Consider the following 16,887-nt stretch of genomic DNA (forward strand, 5'->3'; position numbering starts at 1 on the left):
GTGTTGGGAAAGAGGGATAAAGGGATAAAGATTCTCCTCAAGGAGTTACCACCTACATAAGGGTCTAGACTCATAAATGTCTCTTCCTTTTCGAGGGCAGAGAATGACTCGTAATAGATAAGGCAAAGGTCTTACCATATCTTTGGGTATGCTCAAAGTTACTCCTAAGAAAGTTTCCCACACCTAGTCCTGTCCGATTGAAGGCCGTCTCTTTCTATTTGGACTATTCCTATTCGTACTAATCCTACGAACTAGCAGGTATATAATAAGCGCAATAAATCTAACCTATTCTAGGTATCTAGGACAAAAGTAGTAAAGCATATACGAAAGCATGCAAATTAATGTAAGCATGGTATTGTTTATAAAATAAAGCTACATCATATGAGTATTTAGGGGGGGGGATAATATATATATATATATATATATACCAAACTTAAACATCAAGCTGCTAACGTACCTCACTATGTATTAGGTCAAATGTAGTTCCAATTCAATTTGGTAAATATATGAAATAACCTAGAGGGAGTGAATAGGTTGTACTAGTGGATTTTTAAAATTCTTTGATTGAAATCTCTAAGTAGATGATTGTGAATGAAAATACAGAATATAAAATTTAATCACAATCACACTACACAGAGAATTTATAGTGGTTCAACTCAACATGAGTCTAGTCCACTCTCTTACAAGTTCCACTTGTATGGTATTCCCACTAGTTCTTCCCTTTCAATACAGTAAGTGGGAGGAAAGCCTTTATAAATCTCTTTCACGGTAGAGAGCGACCTTTACAATCTCATTTACAAGGAGAGAGTAACATTTACAATCTTTTTAATGGATAAGAGATCCTACATTGGCTTAAGTGCAATCTAGACAAGTATAAATAAAAAATAAAATGGAATAAAATTTTTAAATTACCACTAGCGGTGCATGATATGATATGAAATGATGATTTAAGAACATAGACCTTAAGAGTCTCCCTTGTGAATGAGATGTAGTGGAAGACTTGTACTTTGACTTGAGTTCTTGAGAATTGGGTTTGACCACAAAAGTTGAACTCAAGATAATAATACTTTTCCTCATTGTTTAGCTTTTGATAATGATAGTCAAGGCCCAGTTAATTGTTAATTAAATAACCTAATAGTGGGGTATTTATATAGGTGATGATTAGTCCTAAACAAGGTAGGAGAATCACCAATTTTGGGAAGAAAATATGCCTTAACCGGCAAATTTTCCCTCTACCTGTAATTACTGGTAGGATCTAGTAGTTACAGGATCATGTGACCATTGGACAAAATAGATTTGTTGGACTTAAAAAATATAGCTGTTGGACAATCTTAGACCATCCAGAAGGCATCCAATAAGCCAGAGATCTTACCGGAAGGCATCCAGTAGGGTGCAAGCAAAATCCGGTAGTTACCAATTTGCCTTTGTTGGTCTGGGTCTGATAAGTTCTCTAATCACAAAACTCTACCAGTAGTTAGCAGTTCCTAGTGGTAGTTACTGGCAGACTTCTGTCTTCTGTTCTGACTGTCTGTTGGTATGCAAATGGCCATAACTTATTCATATGTGGGCCAATTGTCCTGATTTAAGTTGTGTTGATTTCACAACTTAATGGCCTACAAATTTTCAGTAAAGTCTATCCTTTAAATGTGTCATTTGGAATGATTAAAATACTCTCAATGATGAGTCTTAGGTAGTCTTGAGAAAGACTCGAGATTTGGCATTGCCAACACACTTAGGGTCCTTAGGTAATTAAAATTGAGTGCCTCTTGGAGTCTACCTAACTTATGCATGCATTTATGTAGTGTAGTGTGTGCAGTGTGTGCAGTGTGTGTTGTTACAACCTATTCTATAGACAGTTCTTCAAGTATTCAATGACTTCTCGTATCCATATCTTCTCGTTCTTCTTCCTTGTCATCCATTAGTATTTGATTTGCATTAAGGTCTTCATGGCTTCATGATACATGTCTTGAGGTTTAGCACCATGCATTGGGTCCATATGAAGCCAAAGTTTTTTCCTTCATATAGCACTTGGTAGATAATCATTAGAATGTCCACTTGTTTGTTATCATCAAAACCAATATGGAGTTTGGACTCCGTAGGTTAGTGGGTATTTCCAACAATAGAATCCAGTGACACTCTAATGCGTCATATCTATTCCTTAGGAAATGGAATAGTATTTTGGTCAAAATTTTATTTTAATAGCATAAGTATATAACAAAAATAAAGGGTGAAACTCAAATATAGAATATGAGTACATGCGTAGAGCTTGCTTTGTCACGTGAACGACACATAATAAAAGAGTAATGAATATGAGCATATGATATATGGAAAACCTTAATGCTAGACATTATGAACGAATTGACAAAATTAAAGGATTCATATGTAAGTTCTTTTTTTTTTTTTTTTTGAAATGAAATGAAATGGAAAGAGGGTGATCCAAGGTAGTGATCATAGCCCCCAGGCCAAAGTCCCATATGACAATAAGTGCTACCATAGGACCAATGAGCGATAGTGGGGCGTGCCGACTCGAGCGATAATGGGGCAAGGGCTTCCTTCCACTTGGCTACCAACCCTGTTGGCATTCACATGTTAAGTTCAACATTAGATAATATGCAAGATATTCCTATCCTAAGGATGCAAGGAAGAGCATGCTAAGACATCATGTATAACCTATGTATAACATCATATATGCAAAAACAACATCAATGAAGGAGAGGGGGTGTCCACTATCTAGAGATATACGATCACTCCAACATGAATGCATACAACGACTACCTATGGAGGCAAGATCAGGCACAACATGAGTTCAGACAACCTCTACTTATAGAGAAAGGATCATATACAACAAAAGTGTGCAACCACTACCCATGGAGGTGGGATTACACTGTTCTTACATTTCCAGAAAGAGAAACAAGAAAAAGGTGCACAAAAAGCAAGAATCAATGAAAAAAATTTCGGAGTACTCTCTACTTAGAGATGCCACCAGAGTTGGAGGGTACTCAGAATGTGTTTTGATGTGTACATACTAAAGAAATACATTCCTTATGCAACTCACGTCATGACACATGTACCCTTAGAACTTGACACTCATTCGAGATATATGGAACATCCTAAAATGATTATTGACTGAAAAGACCACATTATCCGCAACTAGACTATTTCATATGTCAAAGTCAAGTGGATAACTCACTCAGAACAAGAAGCATCAGAACGTGAAGATGAGATGAAAGAGATATACCTAAATGTTTGGATTTCCAGATATGTTCAATTTCGAAGATAAAATTTCTTGTAGGGGAATGTTATACCCGAGCCCTAACTCACTTGTGTGTATTAACTGCAGACGAACCACATGAGGATGCCAATACCAGTTGTTATTGGATAGCACCAGTTTTCTCCCGAAGAGGGAATGGTAAACATACATGTAAATGCTACTCATGTCTGAAGAACAGAAAGGGATTCAAGCCACCAACAAGGACAAGGTAGGTCTTTTGCCTTGGAGGGGACTCACTTGAACTTAGTAATGAACACACAGAGGTATGGCCTACCCCGGTGCAGAACTGCAAAAATTTGTCGGGCATTGTCCACCACCACCATATCTCTATTTGCTACCATAAGATATTACGTTGATTTCCATCGTCATGCTCTATTTAGTTATTAATAATCATGTGCACGTTATGTGATTGGAGCACATTAGCCACAAAGATGATTATCCTCCCTGATGATTTCATTTGGATCATTCTTATCAACGTTGTAAGCTAGAACAAAAACAGATTTTTAGGCAAAATGAAACTATTATCAATCAATGCACAAGATGTAACAAATAGCTCAGACGAGAAAGGATTAGAAGAAACACTATAACATACATCATAGCGATACGAGAAATAGAAGTTAAATTCTAGGAAATAAGAAAAAAATCTCAAAGGAGATGGTTGAATTGTACAACTAGAAAGAAAATGTAGCACCTCATATGCTCCAGAATGTTATGGTCTGAACAAATTACCTAAATGAAAACACCCCCAAGATAAATGAAACCAATAACCCGTTAATATGCTGCAGACTTTGCACACCAGCCCAGATGAAACAGTTACACCAAGATGTTCCAAGAAATGTGAACATCCCAGATCTATACAAAGGGGAAAATAACAATAATAAATACAATCAAACCTGAATGGGGCATCAAAATCTCCGAGAAGGGAGGCCTTTCAGACAGGACTAGGGAACCAAGTTAATGTTGACAGATGATTTACACAATCCCAATTCAGAACTCCATGAAATATTGAAAATGGCCTCGAGAACTCTTCATATTGGGGCTTACTTTATGAGCAAATTTAAGCAGTCATAAAAGATGATTCAAAGTTCCCCAGAGAAAAATACAGCACACCCAACTGGAAAAGAAATGAGCCATCCATGTGCCGGTGATTACTTTCCATAGACCTCTATGGTTGAAGCGAAACAATCAACAGGAATCTGGACAGCTTTGTTAACCAATCGGAAAAAAAAAACTCCAGCCTGAACAACACTGTTTAAATCACTTCTGGTTTCAGAGGCCTCATGAAAATCCAAACATGTCCCAAACATTGGGAACTGGCATTGAAGAAGTTCATGAGGACTCGGTCTGACACTATAGCTACTAGGGTAAAAATATATATATATATATATATATATTTTAAAGGGGGAAAAAAAAACTACCCTGATGGGTCAACCTCCTTACCATGATCTTCTTCATGAATATTTCTTCTCAACCTTCTCAACCATATCTCAAAGTCCATATGATAAGGTGTACCGCAAAGACTGTCAACATAATCAGCAAAGGCTTTCAGCACAGCTGAAATGTCGCCAAGCTTTTGCTGAATCAGTCTTCTCGACCAAGAGGTTTCCCTCCACTGGAGTGCTCCCTCCACAGAATCCAAGTCTGGCAAAACCCCACCAGACGAGAAATAGATCAAGTAGACCAGACTCTCTGCATCTGAAGCTGAGCATAACTTACCCTCCTGAAGAGCATAAGTTGAAGAGTAAAGAAGATTCATTGCTGGGCGATCCCTTTCTTCTAAAATAGCATGCCCCCACCCAATAAGGACATAATAAGGATGCCTGACACCAGTGCTTACACGAATCACATTCTCTGGGCGGATGTCTCCATGCCGAATTCCAGCAGAGGCTGCTGTTGACAGTGCAGATAAACAATCATGGCAACACCTAAGAGCCTCATCTGAATTAAATCGTCCTTCTCTGAGCAAGTCTGCAACTGACTCACCAACTGGACTGGTAACAAGGACTGGAGTTCCACACCATGGGTGGTCACAATTCCCACCAGAGCTTGGTCTCCTACATTGGCCAGGGTGAATTATCCTGCCGGATGCAACCAGCTGAGGCAAATACTTGTTAGAGAGGCCCCTCTGTTTCATAACAGTTAATATTTTGGTCTGCCTCTGAACCTGATACCACAAGTTCATATCTTCCCATGCCGGTTCCAGCTGAGAAGGATGAGACCCAACATACAAAAATAAATCCTTTCTTGGTTCTTCCAAAGAAGTTGCACTGTAGAACAAAAGTTCGCCATCACGCAAAACTTCATTGATCTGAAAACCTTTTTGCCAGTTTGAATCCTCCATCAACAGAACAGATCCCGCATCCAGCTTCATTACCTCTTCAGATTCAACATTGATGGATTCATCCTGAACTTCAACAATTTCAGAGGTACCACCGTGATGCTGAAACCTGAATAAACCATTTCCGTTCATTCTGTTATCCCCCAATTTCCTTTCTGCTCTTCGGGTTTGAAGGCGAGAACAATGTTCTGCTGCTAAATCATCTACTGAATGTTTTGGCATTCCAGCTACTTGAACAATACAATGGAACGTTGCCAGAAGCACCTGAAGAGCACCTACGTCCCCCCAGTTGGCATTCCCAAGCTTGTTCCAGATCCTATCAATGGGTGAAACTGCAATTCTTGAATGTTTTCTGATCCATTCAGCAGCACATTCATAGACACTGCTCACATCATAGTCCAATTTATTCAGATCTCCTTCAACTTTTAAAACTCCCCCATATTGCGAATCAACAATAAGTACAAAGACACAACTAGAATTATTAAGGATACTAGATCTGCTGAGGCTTCTCGATAGTAGTATACGCAAAGCAAAGAAGAGTGCTTCCCCTAGGACAGATTGTGAAGGAAGCTGGTTACTTTCAATTGCAAAACTCCCAACATCGGGCCTCATCAGTACTAATTGAAGAACGTGGTCCCATTTTCCATGTGAATGTCGGGTGCTCTTCAGCATTACAGCAGTGGCACAAAGGCCTTCAAGCTTTCCACTAGCAATTGCCTTTTCTGCAGCATAGAATTTCAAATTTTCACTGTGCAGACAGGAAATCGAGAAAGGCAGAGGCCCACCTTGACTCCAAAATGCCTCCCACAACCCCTTCACACCTGCATGTAGGAAATCTTCGATGGCAAGATAGGCAGTGGCTTCAACAGAATCTGACGTTGATGCATAAACAGCACTTGGCATCCGAATCAATTGCTGAAATGAAAACCCTTCCAGTGCATAATCCAACTTTTGAACTTCCGACAACTCAAAAGGGACATCAAACACAGGAGCTGTACATGCCGAATTTTCTGATATTGCTGAAAACCAGTCTTCAAGCTTTTCTGTCAGGAATTGATGGTGTACAAACTTTCTGAGGAACTCTTTACGACCTCGTGATCTCCCTCCTGATGATGCACTAGACCTCTTTGTTCCAGACTCGACAGAATCACGGTCAGGGGAGTCCCCTGTCAATCAGAAAAATCATAATATTCGTCAAATTGTTTACAAGACAATTTTTTTTTTTCCTACTGCCTGTAGATATCCCAAAGAAAGATAAATTCAAGAAACTTTGAAATGTAGTGAGAACATGACAACATAAAAGGTCAAGAGTTCATAAATGCATCAAATCATATCATCCAAAATAAAAATTACAGTGAAACAGAGGCATTTCTATGCCTTGGAAAAGAAGGGGAGGGGGGGAACTGGAGACGAGTTTTAAGAAAAATCAGACCATAACATAATCCCATGAAGAAAACAAATGGTTTTTCTAGAATAATTATTATCTAAGAAGGTTGTAAACTGTCATTTTATGTATATGGATTTTAACATACACAATTCAAGTGAAACAAAATACGTCCATACCTCCTACCCAAAAAAAAAAATACATCCACACCCATTTTTTGCAGATCACTTAGAAAATTTTCGTAGGTTAGTCATTTTCAATTTGATGATCATCTGTAGTAAAGCATTTTATTTTTCTTTCCTTTTAGTTAATTTGCTTCATCTTTTCATCTTATCCATTTTGTCATTATTCACAGTAAATATTTTTTCCATTATTTGACAGGAAACTAAAGATAAGTGTCTTTCCAAGTGTGAATTACCCCAAAAACCAAGGTAGGAATATGAAAGGCCAATTTCTTTCTTATTAGAGGCCGACAAATTAAACAGTTTAGAATTGAAAGGTCTTGGAGTGGAGATTTTCGAACGTAGAACAGAGATATAATTTTGACCCATTTTCTAATTAATTATAACAGAGAACAGTCATATAAGTACTGTGAAATGTTGAATGGTGAAACAGGATTTACATACACAAACACAAACTAACAAAAGCTTGTGAAATACTCTGCACAAAGACAATAGTTTAACATAGACTAGGACATAATGGGGGTGAAGCAATTTTTATGAGAAGATTGCTAGGAGCATAGTTGTGTTGGAGCCATAGTTCGAGGAATCAGAATTGGATCACCAATTTAAATCGGAAACAACTGGATCTATTCCAATTCCTACCGATTTGAATCAGGATGTTCATACTGGATTTCAGGGGTTCAGGCTGATTCCGACTTACTTGAAACTTTGTTGGAGCATGGAACAGAGCAGGTAAGCAACAGCTTCTCACTTATTAATTGTATTTTGGATAGCCTTACTTCTCGCTTCTCAATTTGGTAACAAGGTTTGGACCATAATTTACACAAGCAGAATTTATTTCCCAAACACAAAATCTTTTCTTCATGAAAAAATTATTCCACAATCTAGTGAGGTAACATTACCCAGCTAACCCCAACTAAGCCATGTCCCAACTATTTGAGGTCTGCCACAAGGATCCTGTTTCTCCATGCCACTCTATTTAGGCCTTGCATTCAATGATTACGCACCAAGATTCCTAACTTCATCCTACGTCCTTTCGGCCTTCCGCTTGTCCATTTAAAAAGCCTTCAAATTGCAGCATATCACTACTCATAAGTTCAGTTCTCTCTACAAAAAATATTCACTATAGACTGTTCCAAATTTAAACTGAAACACCAGATCAATCAAATCATTGGTGGAGGTTCATCATTAAAGGTTCTTTCTAGGAAACGATGTCTTGCAAACCCATAGATAATATGTTGATCCACTGTAGGATGATTTGGCATCAATATTTTCTGTTTTGAAGCTTATGAGAGTGATAGAGGACGTACTCTATCAAAAAGTGAAGTATGACTTACTTTAACAACTGATAACCAGTGGATTCAGCCCTAGAAGCAAAATATATTGAGAGTTTACTTTTGAAAGTCATTGGAATTTTTGGAATATGAGGAACAAATACACTTTCACTGAAAAGCTAGACAATATGTAAGATTTATTAGATGCAATTTCATTTCAAAATAATTGTAGTCTTCTGGCTGCCCATAATCCTCAATGGTAAGAACTAAGAAGAGAATGAAGAACTAGCCAACTAGGATTGTCAATGAGAGAAGATTTAAGATTAAGAATCAGACACCACTTGGACAGTTGTTTTCTATGAAATCCCTCCCCACCCACAGTACCAGAAGCACTTTCAAAGATCAGAAAGGCATAACTTTAGGCTCGTCAAGGGTTTACAAGGGAGGAGTGTTATAAGGTACATCAATTCTTAAGGGTTTGATGGCTTTCTCAGTAATTTTCAGAGCCCTCTTCACTAGTACAGCAACTCCTCCTATCTGATATACTGTGTTAAGATATGTACCATGATAGGGGGAGTGTCCTTATCGTGGTTTCCTTTATTGCTTTATGTCTTTAATTGTTAGTAATGAGTTAGGAGGAGTTAGTTGTCAGTTTCCTAGTCTAAGTAAGTTTCCTGTTTAGATTACGTTTAGTTTCCTAGCATAAGTTTCCTGTAAACGGGTTCTCTGCAGTTGTTCCTGGCTGGTTATTCCTTTCTCAAGAACCATGTCATCCACTTCCATTTCCAATTCCAATGGGGGTAATCAGAGGCACATCTTCGACAATACTAGGCTCCCCTTGAAGAGGTGTAGGTGCTGGATAATAAGCTTCTGATTCTTGGAACACAACTTCCATGGTGGTGTACATCCATCGAGTGGGAGGATGATAACAACGATACCCCTTTTGAGTGGGTGACTAGCCAAGAAATATGCAACGAACCCCACGAGGATCAAACCTCCCATGTAATTGGTGATCTCAAGCAAAAGCCACACACCCAAACACTTTGGGAGGAACGATAAAGGAGGAATAACCCATCAGAACCACAACTAGACATTGGGAGACTAAGACACGAGAGGGCAGCCAATTAATGAGATAGGCAGCAGAGAGGACAGCATCATTCCAAAATTGAGGGGGGGCATGTCTCAAACATCAGGGACCGGGCCACCTCTAACAGGTGGTGGTTCTTCCGTTCTGCGACACCATTCTGAGCAGGTGTAATCACACAACTACTTTGATGAATGATTCCTTAATCAGTCCAGTATACTTGGAATTCCCCAGCCGTGTATTCTGCACCATTATCAGTGCGAAGAATTTTAACCTTAGCATCAAATTGTGTTTGTATCATCCCATAAAATTGCTAAAAGCAAGGGAAAACATCACTCTTCCAACGCAGCAAATACACCCAAATAGGACAGCTATAACAGTCAATAAATGTCACAAACCACCGGTAGCATGTGATGGAAACACGACAAGAAGGACCCCACACATCAGAGTGAATTCAAACAAATGGAACCAAACTTCTATCATCTGAAATAGAGTACACATACCTAGTTTGCTTCGCAAAAACACAAGCATCACAAAAGAAATTGTTTGGATTACATTGTTCAAATAAAGCAAGAAAGAGCTTGGCTAAAATGCCTAAAGGAAGGTGACCCAAACAACAATGCCACCGATAAAGTTTAGTCAAAGCAAATGTAGAGGAGGCTGGAATAGCGACATGTGTATTAATGTTGTGGAAGACATGTCTAGCAAGTATAGACCACCCACCACTTTACCACTGCCAATCGTACATTCCGTTACCCAATCCTGAATTAGACAATGAGTAGGAAAAAATGTTACTTGGCAATGAATATCCCTAGTAATACTACTAATTGAAAGAAGGTTAGTAAAAAATTTGGGAGCATGCAAAACAGATGAGAGGGATAACAATGGAGTAGGTGTAATGGAACCCTTTCTAGAGACAAAGGAGAGGAAACCATTGGCAACACAGAATTTTTGGTTAACAGAGAAAGGAGTGTAACCATCAAAGTGTTTAGAAGATCCAGTCATACGGTCAGTGGCAACGGAGTCGATAATCCAAGAAGAGGATTCAATCGACACACGATGTCCACTAAACAGAATACCTGAATGTGGAGGAGGTGGATTGAATGATGCTGGCAGGGAGGTAGCCGATGCCGTCGAGGAAGAAGCAATGCCGAGCTTGGTCATCAGTTGGCACAGAGCCTATAACACCTACTAAGAAACCGAAGAACCCAAGGGAGTATCATCAAAAGCCTAATTTGCAGCTGCATTGGAGCGTCCTTGCCCATGGCCACGAGTATTGGCTGGTTTGCCATGTAGCTTACAACAACATTCCCTAGTATGGTGTTCCTTTCCACAATAATCACACTTCACAGGTTCCTTGTCAGTGGTCCAAGGGATAAAGAGCAGATCGATCCTCCAACAGGGGTACGTATAGCAGTGTGACGACTATCTTCATATTGCACCATGGCATAAGCCTACTCTAGAGATGGGAATGGATCCTGACTCATAATATGGGATCAAGTCTGATCAAACTCAACATTGAGTCCAGCAAAAAACACATGTACACAGTTTATCCTTCTTTTTCTGAATTATAACAGTATCAATTTCACAGGTAGCAGCACTATCTTCATAAGAATTTAGTTCTTGCCACATACCACATAGAGTAGAGTAACATTGGGACAAGGAGAGTTCCTTCAATTTAGTTTCATGAATCTTCTTTCTTCACTCATAACATTGGGCATCATCACCAACCTGAGAAAAGGATCCTGATAGCTTTCCATATCTTTGTAGAAGTATTCAATAAGAGATATCCCTGAGCAATAGTCGGATCCATGGAATTAATAAGGTATGACATTAAAGTAGTTGTCTGCCTCTCGTTTTTTCTGAGTTTGATCAGCAACAGGGGGCTTAGGTGTGACCCCAATAATGCAGCCAGAATAGCCACGGGAACCAATAGCCAAGAAGTAGGAATGAGACCACATCAGGTAGTAGATCCCATCAAGTTTGATGGAGCTAGTAGGGAACAAAGGAAAATCACAGTGAGTATATCCTTCATGTCCAATGGATGCAATGGTTACTTTAGACATGGTTGCTAAGGTGGGAACAACTCACGCCACCGAGGGTGGAGAAAGGCAACGAGAGGCACTAGCAGAGAGCAGCGAGCGGAGAAGGCAATGGTATGTGCTAGTGGCAAGTGACGAACACTCTAGCGGCTAGTGGTGAAGGCGACGTGAGGCGCTAACTGCAAGAGGCAGAAGGCAGCGGGAGGTAAGTGGAGTCGAGCAGTAGTAGGGAAGAGAAACAAGAGAGAACTAGGGTTTCTTTTCCTTAGTCAAGGCAGTAGTGATGCAGCAGCACTCTGACGGATTGACCCAAGCCTGGTCCAGAACCCAGACCAAGACCCAGATCCAATTTGGGCTTCAAGAATATTAGAATATGCTAAGATTTTATTTTATTTGAGAATATTTATTTCCTTTTATTTTATGTTATATTAGGGCAGCTATTAGGTAAGTAGAAATTTTCAGTTGAGTTTTATTTTGTTTCTATTTTACTAGACTTTAGTTTAGGAAGTAATTAGGATTTTCTATTTGAGATTTTATTTTGATTTAGTATAAGTAATGCATGTAACCAAGGAATTAATCAGTTGATGAATGAAAAAAAAGGAAAAATTGATTTGAGTAGTGCTTGGCTGCCTCTCTCCCTCCCCCACCCCTCTCTTCTTCTTTCTTCTTCTTCCTCTTCCTCTTCCTCTTCCCTGCGGTCTCTTTATCTCGCCTCTTCTCCTGTCTTTCCTTCTCTCTCTTCCTTGATTCTTCATCTTTCGTTTCTGGTCTTCTGCTATTGATCTTTCCTCACCTGTGAATCCCTTGTTCCGGGCATACATCACAGCCCAAGGGATCAAAGGGATCTTCCCTCAACACAAGTCCTCTCAGCTTCAAACTTGGGGGCTAGCTTCACCACATTAGGGCGACTCAACTGCAGGGTTTTCTTGGCCAGAAACAGCCTATGCCATGAGCTAATACTCCACGAACCAGACCTGCAACTAAAGCCAGATCTGAGGCTATCGCTAGGTTCAACTTCAGAGTTTCAATACTCCTTGTCAAGTGACTTTTGCAACCAGTTCTTTCTGGAATCAATCGGGATAGATGACTTGATTCCCCACCTGAAATTTCTGGCCTCGTTGAAGTATCTTAAGGTGAGCTATTCATTCCCGCAGTGGCTTGGTTTTCGACTTCTGGTTTCCAATCCGAAGTTGAAGACGACTCCAATCTCTCCCTTGAATCGTGGCATGAAACCCTCAGTTTTGACTCTTAAAATCATTGCCCTCCAAATGTGAAAGGTCTCCTTTTGTCCTTTAACCATCATTAATTCCCATTTAATCTACTACCCCTCTCACCCTTGGTAATTACTAGTTGCCATTATATCTTGTTCCCTTCCTAATTTACCCTTGAACCATAAACCACAATACCTGCTATGTCCTCTTTCCTTTGCTCATCTATTTAAACCTTGGGAACCCTAGTTTATTACCATATTGCTATTACTGGTTACTTTGCCTTCACAAGGTGCTTGACTGCCATTGAAATTACAAAACTGCCATTATGTTTCAAGTTTCAAGCTATTACACTTTTGCCATTCCATTTAATTACCAAGTTACCATTGTTTCTAATCTTTAGTTCCTAAGTGTTTAAGTGGGCCCACTTCCAATAGGCTTGGTTTTCTTGGGGCCCATCGGCCCCTCTCATTAATTAGGGTTAGGATCCCAATGTTGATCCTAGCTCTGACACCATGTTGAATTGAGGAATTGAGATTATGTCCATTAGACATCAGCCCCCCTTTATTTACAGTGCAAAGAGGATTGTTCTAGAATATTACAAGGACTAAAATACCCTTAAAGATTAAAACACCCTTAAAACCCATATTACAATAGTATCCATTGCCAATGAATCCTGAATTATAAAAGCGAAGGCAGGTACGAGGAATGTAGCTATTATGAGCCACAAACACAAGAATTTCTGCTCCCAAAACTAACAAAAAGAGAAGCATAGATTAAAAAAAAAAAAAATCTGAACTGATGCCTGACTATGGGTTTACACACACTATAGACCATAAAGATGAATGTATTGATGATATGCCCTCACTCCACACTCTTGAAATGGTTTTGATGATAACAGACAAATGAGAACACTTGACTTTTGATTCTAAGTACCTGTTCTGCTATAGCGATGAGCTAAGTGATGGCCAGAGTTGACAAGTCATGTGAAGCTATACAAAGCCATGAAGACATATGAAGACATGACAAGGGCTTGGAGATAAAGTCGAGAAAGGAAGACAAAAGAAAATTGAAGATTGGAAGTGCAAAAGAAGACATGTGTTGCCTAGTGTAGTATAGTACACTGCATACACTTGCACTGCATTGCATTTCATTACATCACAAAACCTTCTTTTATCACGTGTATCTCGTGACATAGATTGACCTTAAGCCCAATCATGTGCATAATAGCCCGAACAAATTGGCATAGATGTAATAGATCCAAGTTGGTCTAATGTAGACTAGGATAAGGAGTCTAACCAAGTCTCAACTGCAGGAACTTTTAAACCAAAGAACAACCATAATAACTAAGGTAGGACAGCAATACCACAAATCACAATAAAGGGGAAAAAACAGATCTGTAACTTAGAAATTCGAATCCAGAAACTGGAATTTATGAGATCAGAATATAACCCAGATTAAAGAACTAAATCAGATATAGGAATAGGGTCATAACAGATCATAAATTGTGAACAAACATCCACAGAAATCAGGAAAAACCATATGTATCTATCGATCTCAGAAAACAGAACAGATTAGGTCAAAATATCCAATAATAATTAGAACAGATTAGCAGCGACCAAATTGGAATGAATCGGCAGTAGTATTAGGATGATAACAGCTCCAAATCAACAATAGACACTACAGAAACAGAATAGGACTGCCCAGAACAATCGATTCTGGTTCTGTTCTGGTAAAGTCACTACAGGACAAGAAAAGAGAGATTTCTATTAACTTAAGAACCACAGCCCAGATGGGGACCAAAACTGGATCGAGTTGCTCTTTTAATGAGGGGAACCTCTGGTCCAAATATCAGCCAAAGTGACCAGGGGTTGAATCAGAACAGAAATCGATATTCCTGCCCAGAAAACCTATTGCCTGGACAGAACTGTTAAGGGAAAAGAGGTAAATACTTGTAGCAGCAGTAGACCTTGAAAGTAGACTTGAAAGAAGAAAGATAAGAAAGCTCGAAAAGACCACTCGGGCTTTGCACCGCAGAGTGTTGAATGGATCAAACACCACCCCCTTCCACTGTGATCAAACACACAATCTACCCAGAAGATGCATAATAGCAACCAGCACGCAAGTTTTTTTCATTAATCGAATTGTCTCCCTACTAATGACAGCTCTCCTTTATTTATAATAATGGTGGGGGTTTACAAATAATAGAAACTCACTTTAGTTTCCAAAACTGAAATAGGAAACTAAATAAAAGCAAGTCCTCTAGCTACTAAAATTAAAAATAGAAACTAGGAAATAAGAAATACCGAACTAACTAGTAATCCCGTACTCAATCTTAGAGCCCCCCTTTTAGACCCATAAAAGTGATCTATTACACTCAAAACACATGGGATCAAAGGCCCAACATGTATGGAACCCAACCCTAGGTTTAATCCTAATAAAATAAACCTTTTTTGGTAATTAATCTGCATCATGGTCAAAATAACCCAAATCATGTTGAAAAACCACCAACCGGTACGAACCAGTTCACAATGGTGTTGTAGGGTTACAAACAAAGGCAAACCAATACAAACTGGATCCAACCGGATTGAACCGGTCAAGGCATTCGACTGACCGGTCTACTACTGCTTTGCCAAAAATCCTATAATGGCTAGTTTTTAATGGTTATATTCTCCAAAGGCTCTTTGACCATTATGAACTGCAACTATACAGGTCTACCGATTCACCTAGAATATGACAATTTGAGCTTCAATTAATCACCATAATTAGCCCCTAATCACACCTATAAAAGCCATTATTGTGGCTTATTGATTATATAGCTATTGCTATAAATTGTGAGCATTAAATAAGTATTTAGGACATCATTATTGAGTTTGAAGGATACTCTAGGGGTGTCAAAACCTAGCCTAAAGCGATAAAACCAACCGAAAAAACTTAGACCGAACCAAACCGATCCTTATTGGATTGGTTCTGGATTGAGGTATGATCAGACCAACTAAAAATCGGACCAAACTGAACCGACCGATAACCAAACCAAAACCGAACCAAATGAAACCAATAAAAAAAAGTGACTAGGAGGTTATAAATAGGTGAATTGATTATCCATTTTTTACAATATTAATGAGAATATTTTTTGTTGGAAGGGGACTTTTTACAAATCAATGAAAATGAGGTTATAAATAGGAAATTGATTTGTAAATTGTAACAATGCTTCAATTGATCTCCATATTCACTATACAAAATTAGTTCGATAGTTAAATGAATGATTTGATATTAGGGTTTATTTTTTTATTTCAATACTAGTTATCTTCTTAGTAATTAGTTATTGGTTTCAATATTAGTTTTTTTGGATAAATAGAGAATATATAAAACAGGAAAAAAAAAAGGAAAAAAGGGGAGAGGGATATACAAACCGGATAGGCTGAATGATACAGCCCTACTGCAGGGGGGGGGGGGAGAACAAAATAGATTGAGATAAGCCCCATGAAACAACAATATGCCTATTCCTTGGGGAGTCCATAACAGTCCTATGGGGAAGGGAGCCACGTTTGGAGGATACGCCTAATTAGATGGCTTTCCAAATCTTGTTGAAAGACCTAGAGCTAGAAGTCCATCTAAGAAGGTTGCGCTCCATCTAGATATGGGAGATAGCATCCCCGAAAGCAATCCGTGTCACAAATAGATTTACCAGAGAAAGTCATATCTATCCAATTCCATTCTCTTGAAAGGGAGAGGGGGAGTCCCTGGGCAGGCCAGCATTTGGCGAGGACAAACTTCCAAATGCAGGAGAAGGGGTCATCAAAGAAAAAAATGATTGGTATCTTCAATACCATTCCAACAAAGGTAGCAAACAGGGGAGATAGGAATGTGGTGATAGATGAGGAAGGATTGGATATGGAAGCAGTTGGAGAGAGCTCTCCAGAAAGTAAGGCCACGACAAGGGATGTGAGTTTGAAACTAGACAATATTGTGCGAGGGGATGGTGGGTTTGGAGGATCAAGAGTGGCTCCAAGCCGAGGAGGGGAAGCATCCCTAAGGGGAGGGGGACCATCTAATTTGATCGGACTAAAAGAAGGGGGAGGAATGGAGTTGAAGGGTTACCAG

General features: G+C 39.2%; 1 protein-coding gene across 2 annotated transcripts in view; it reads right to left on the reverse strand.

Annotated features, from left to right (window-relative positions):
• Positions 1-1,908: 1,908 nt before the first annotated feature.
• The window catches only part of LOC122061854, a 35,858-nt gene continuing 20,879 nt past the window's right edge, over positions 1,909-16,887 (reverse strand). Inside the window, exons 2-3 of one of the 2 annotated variants that reach the window (XM_042625362.1) lie at positions 4,712-6,775; positions 1,909-2,572 (exon numbers count right to left, since the gene is read on the reverse strand). In XM_042625362.1, the coding sequence (XP_042481296.1) occupies positions 2,235-2,572; positions 4,712-6,775 (2,402 nt within the window). In that variant the 3' untranslated portion in view covers positions 1,909-2,234. Of the gene's footprint in view, positions 2,573-3,882; positions 6,776-16,887 lie in introns of those variants that run through there. The other variant, XM_042625363.1, reaches the window with a different exon arrangement.

The sequence above is a fragment of the Macadamia integrifolia genome, chromosome 14, assembly GCF_013358625.1.
Source record: "Macadamia integrifolia cultivar HAES 741 chromosome 14, SCU_Mint_v3, whole genome shotgun sequence".
NCBI classification, from domain to species: domain Eukaryota; kingdom Viridiplantae; phylum Streptophyta; class Magnoliopsida; order Proteales; family Proteaceae; genus Macadamia; species Macadamia integrifolia.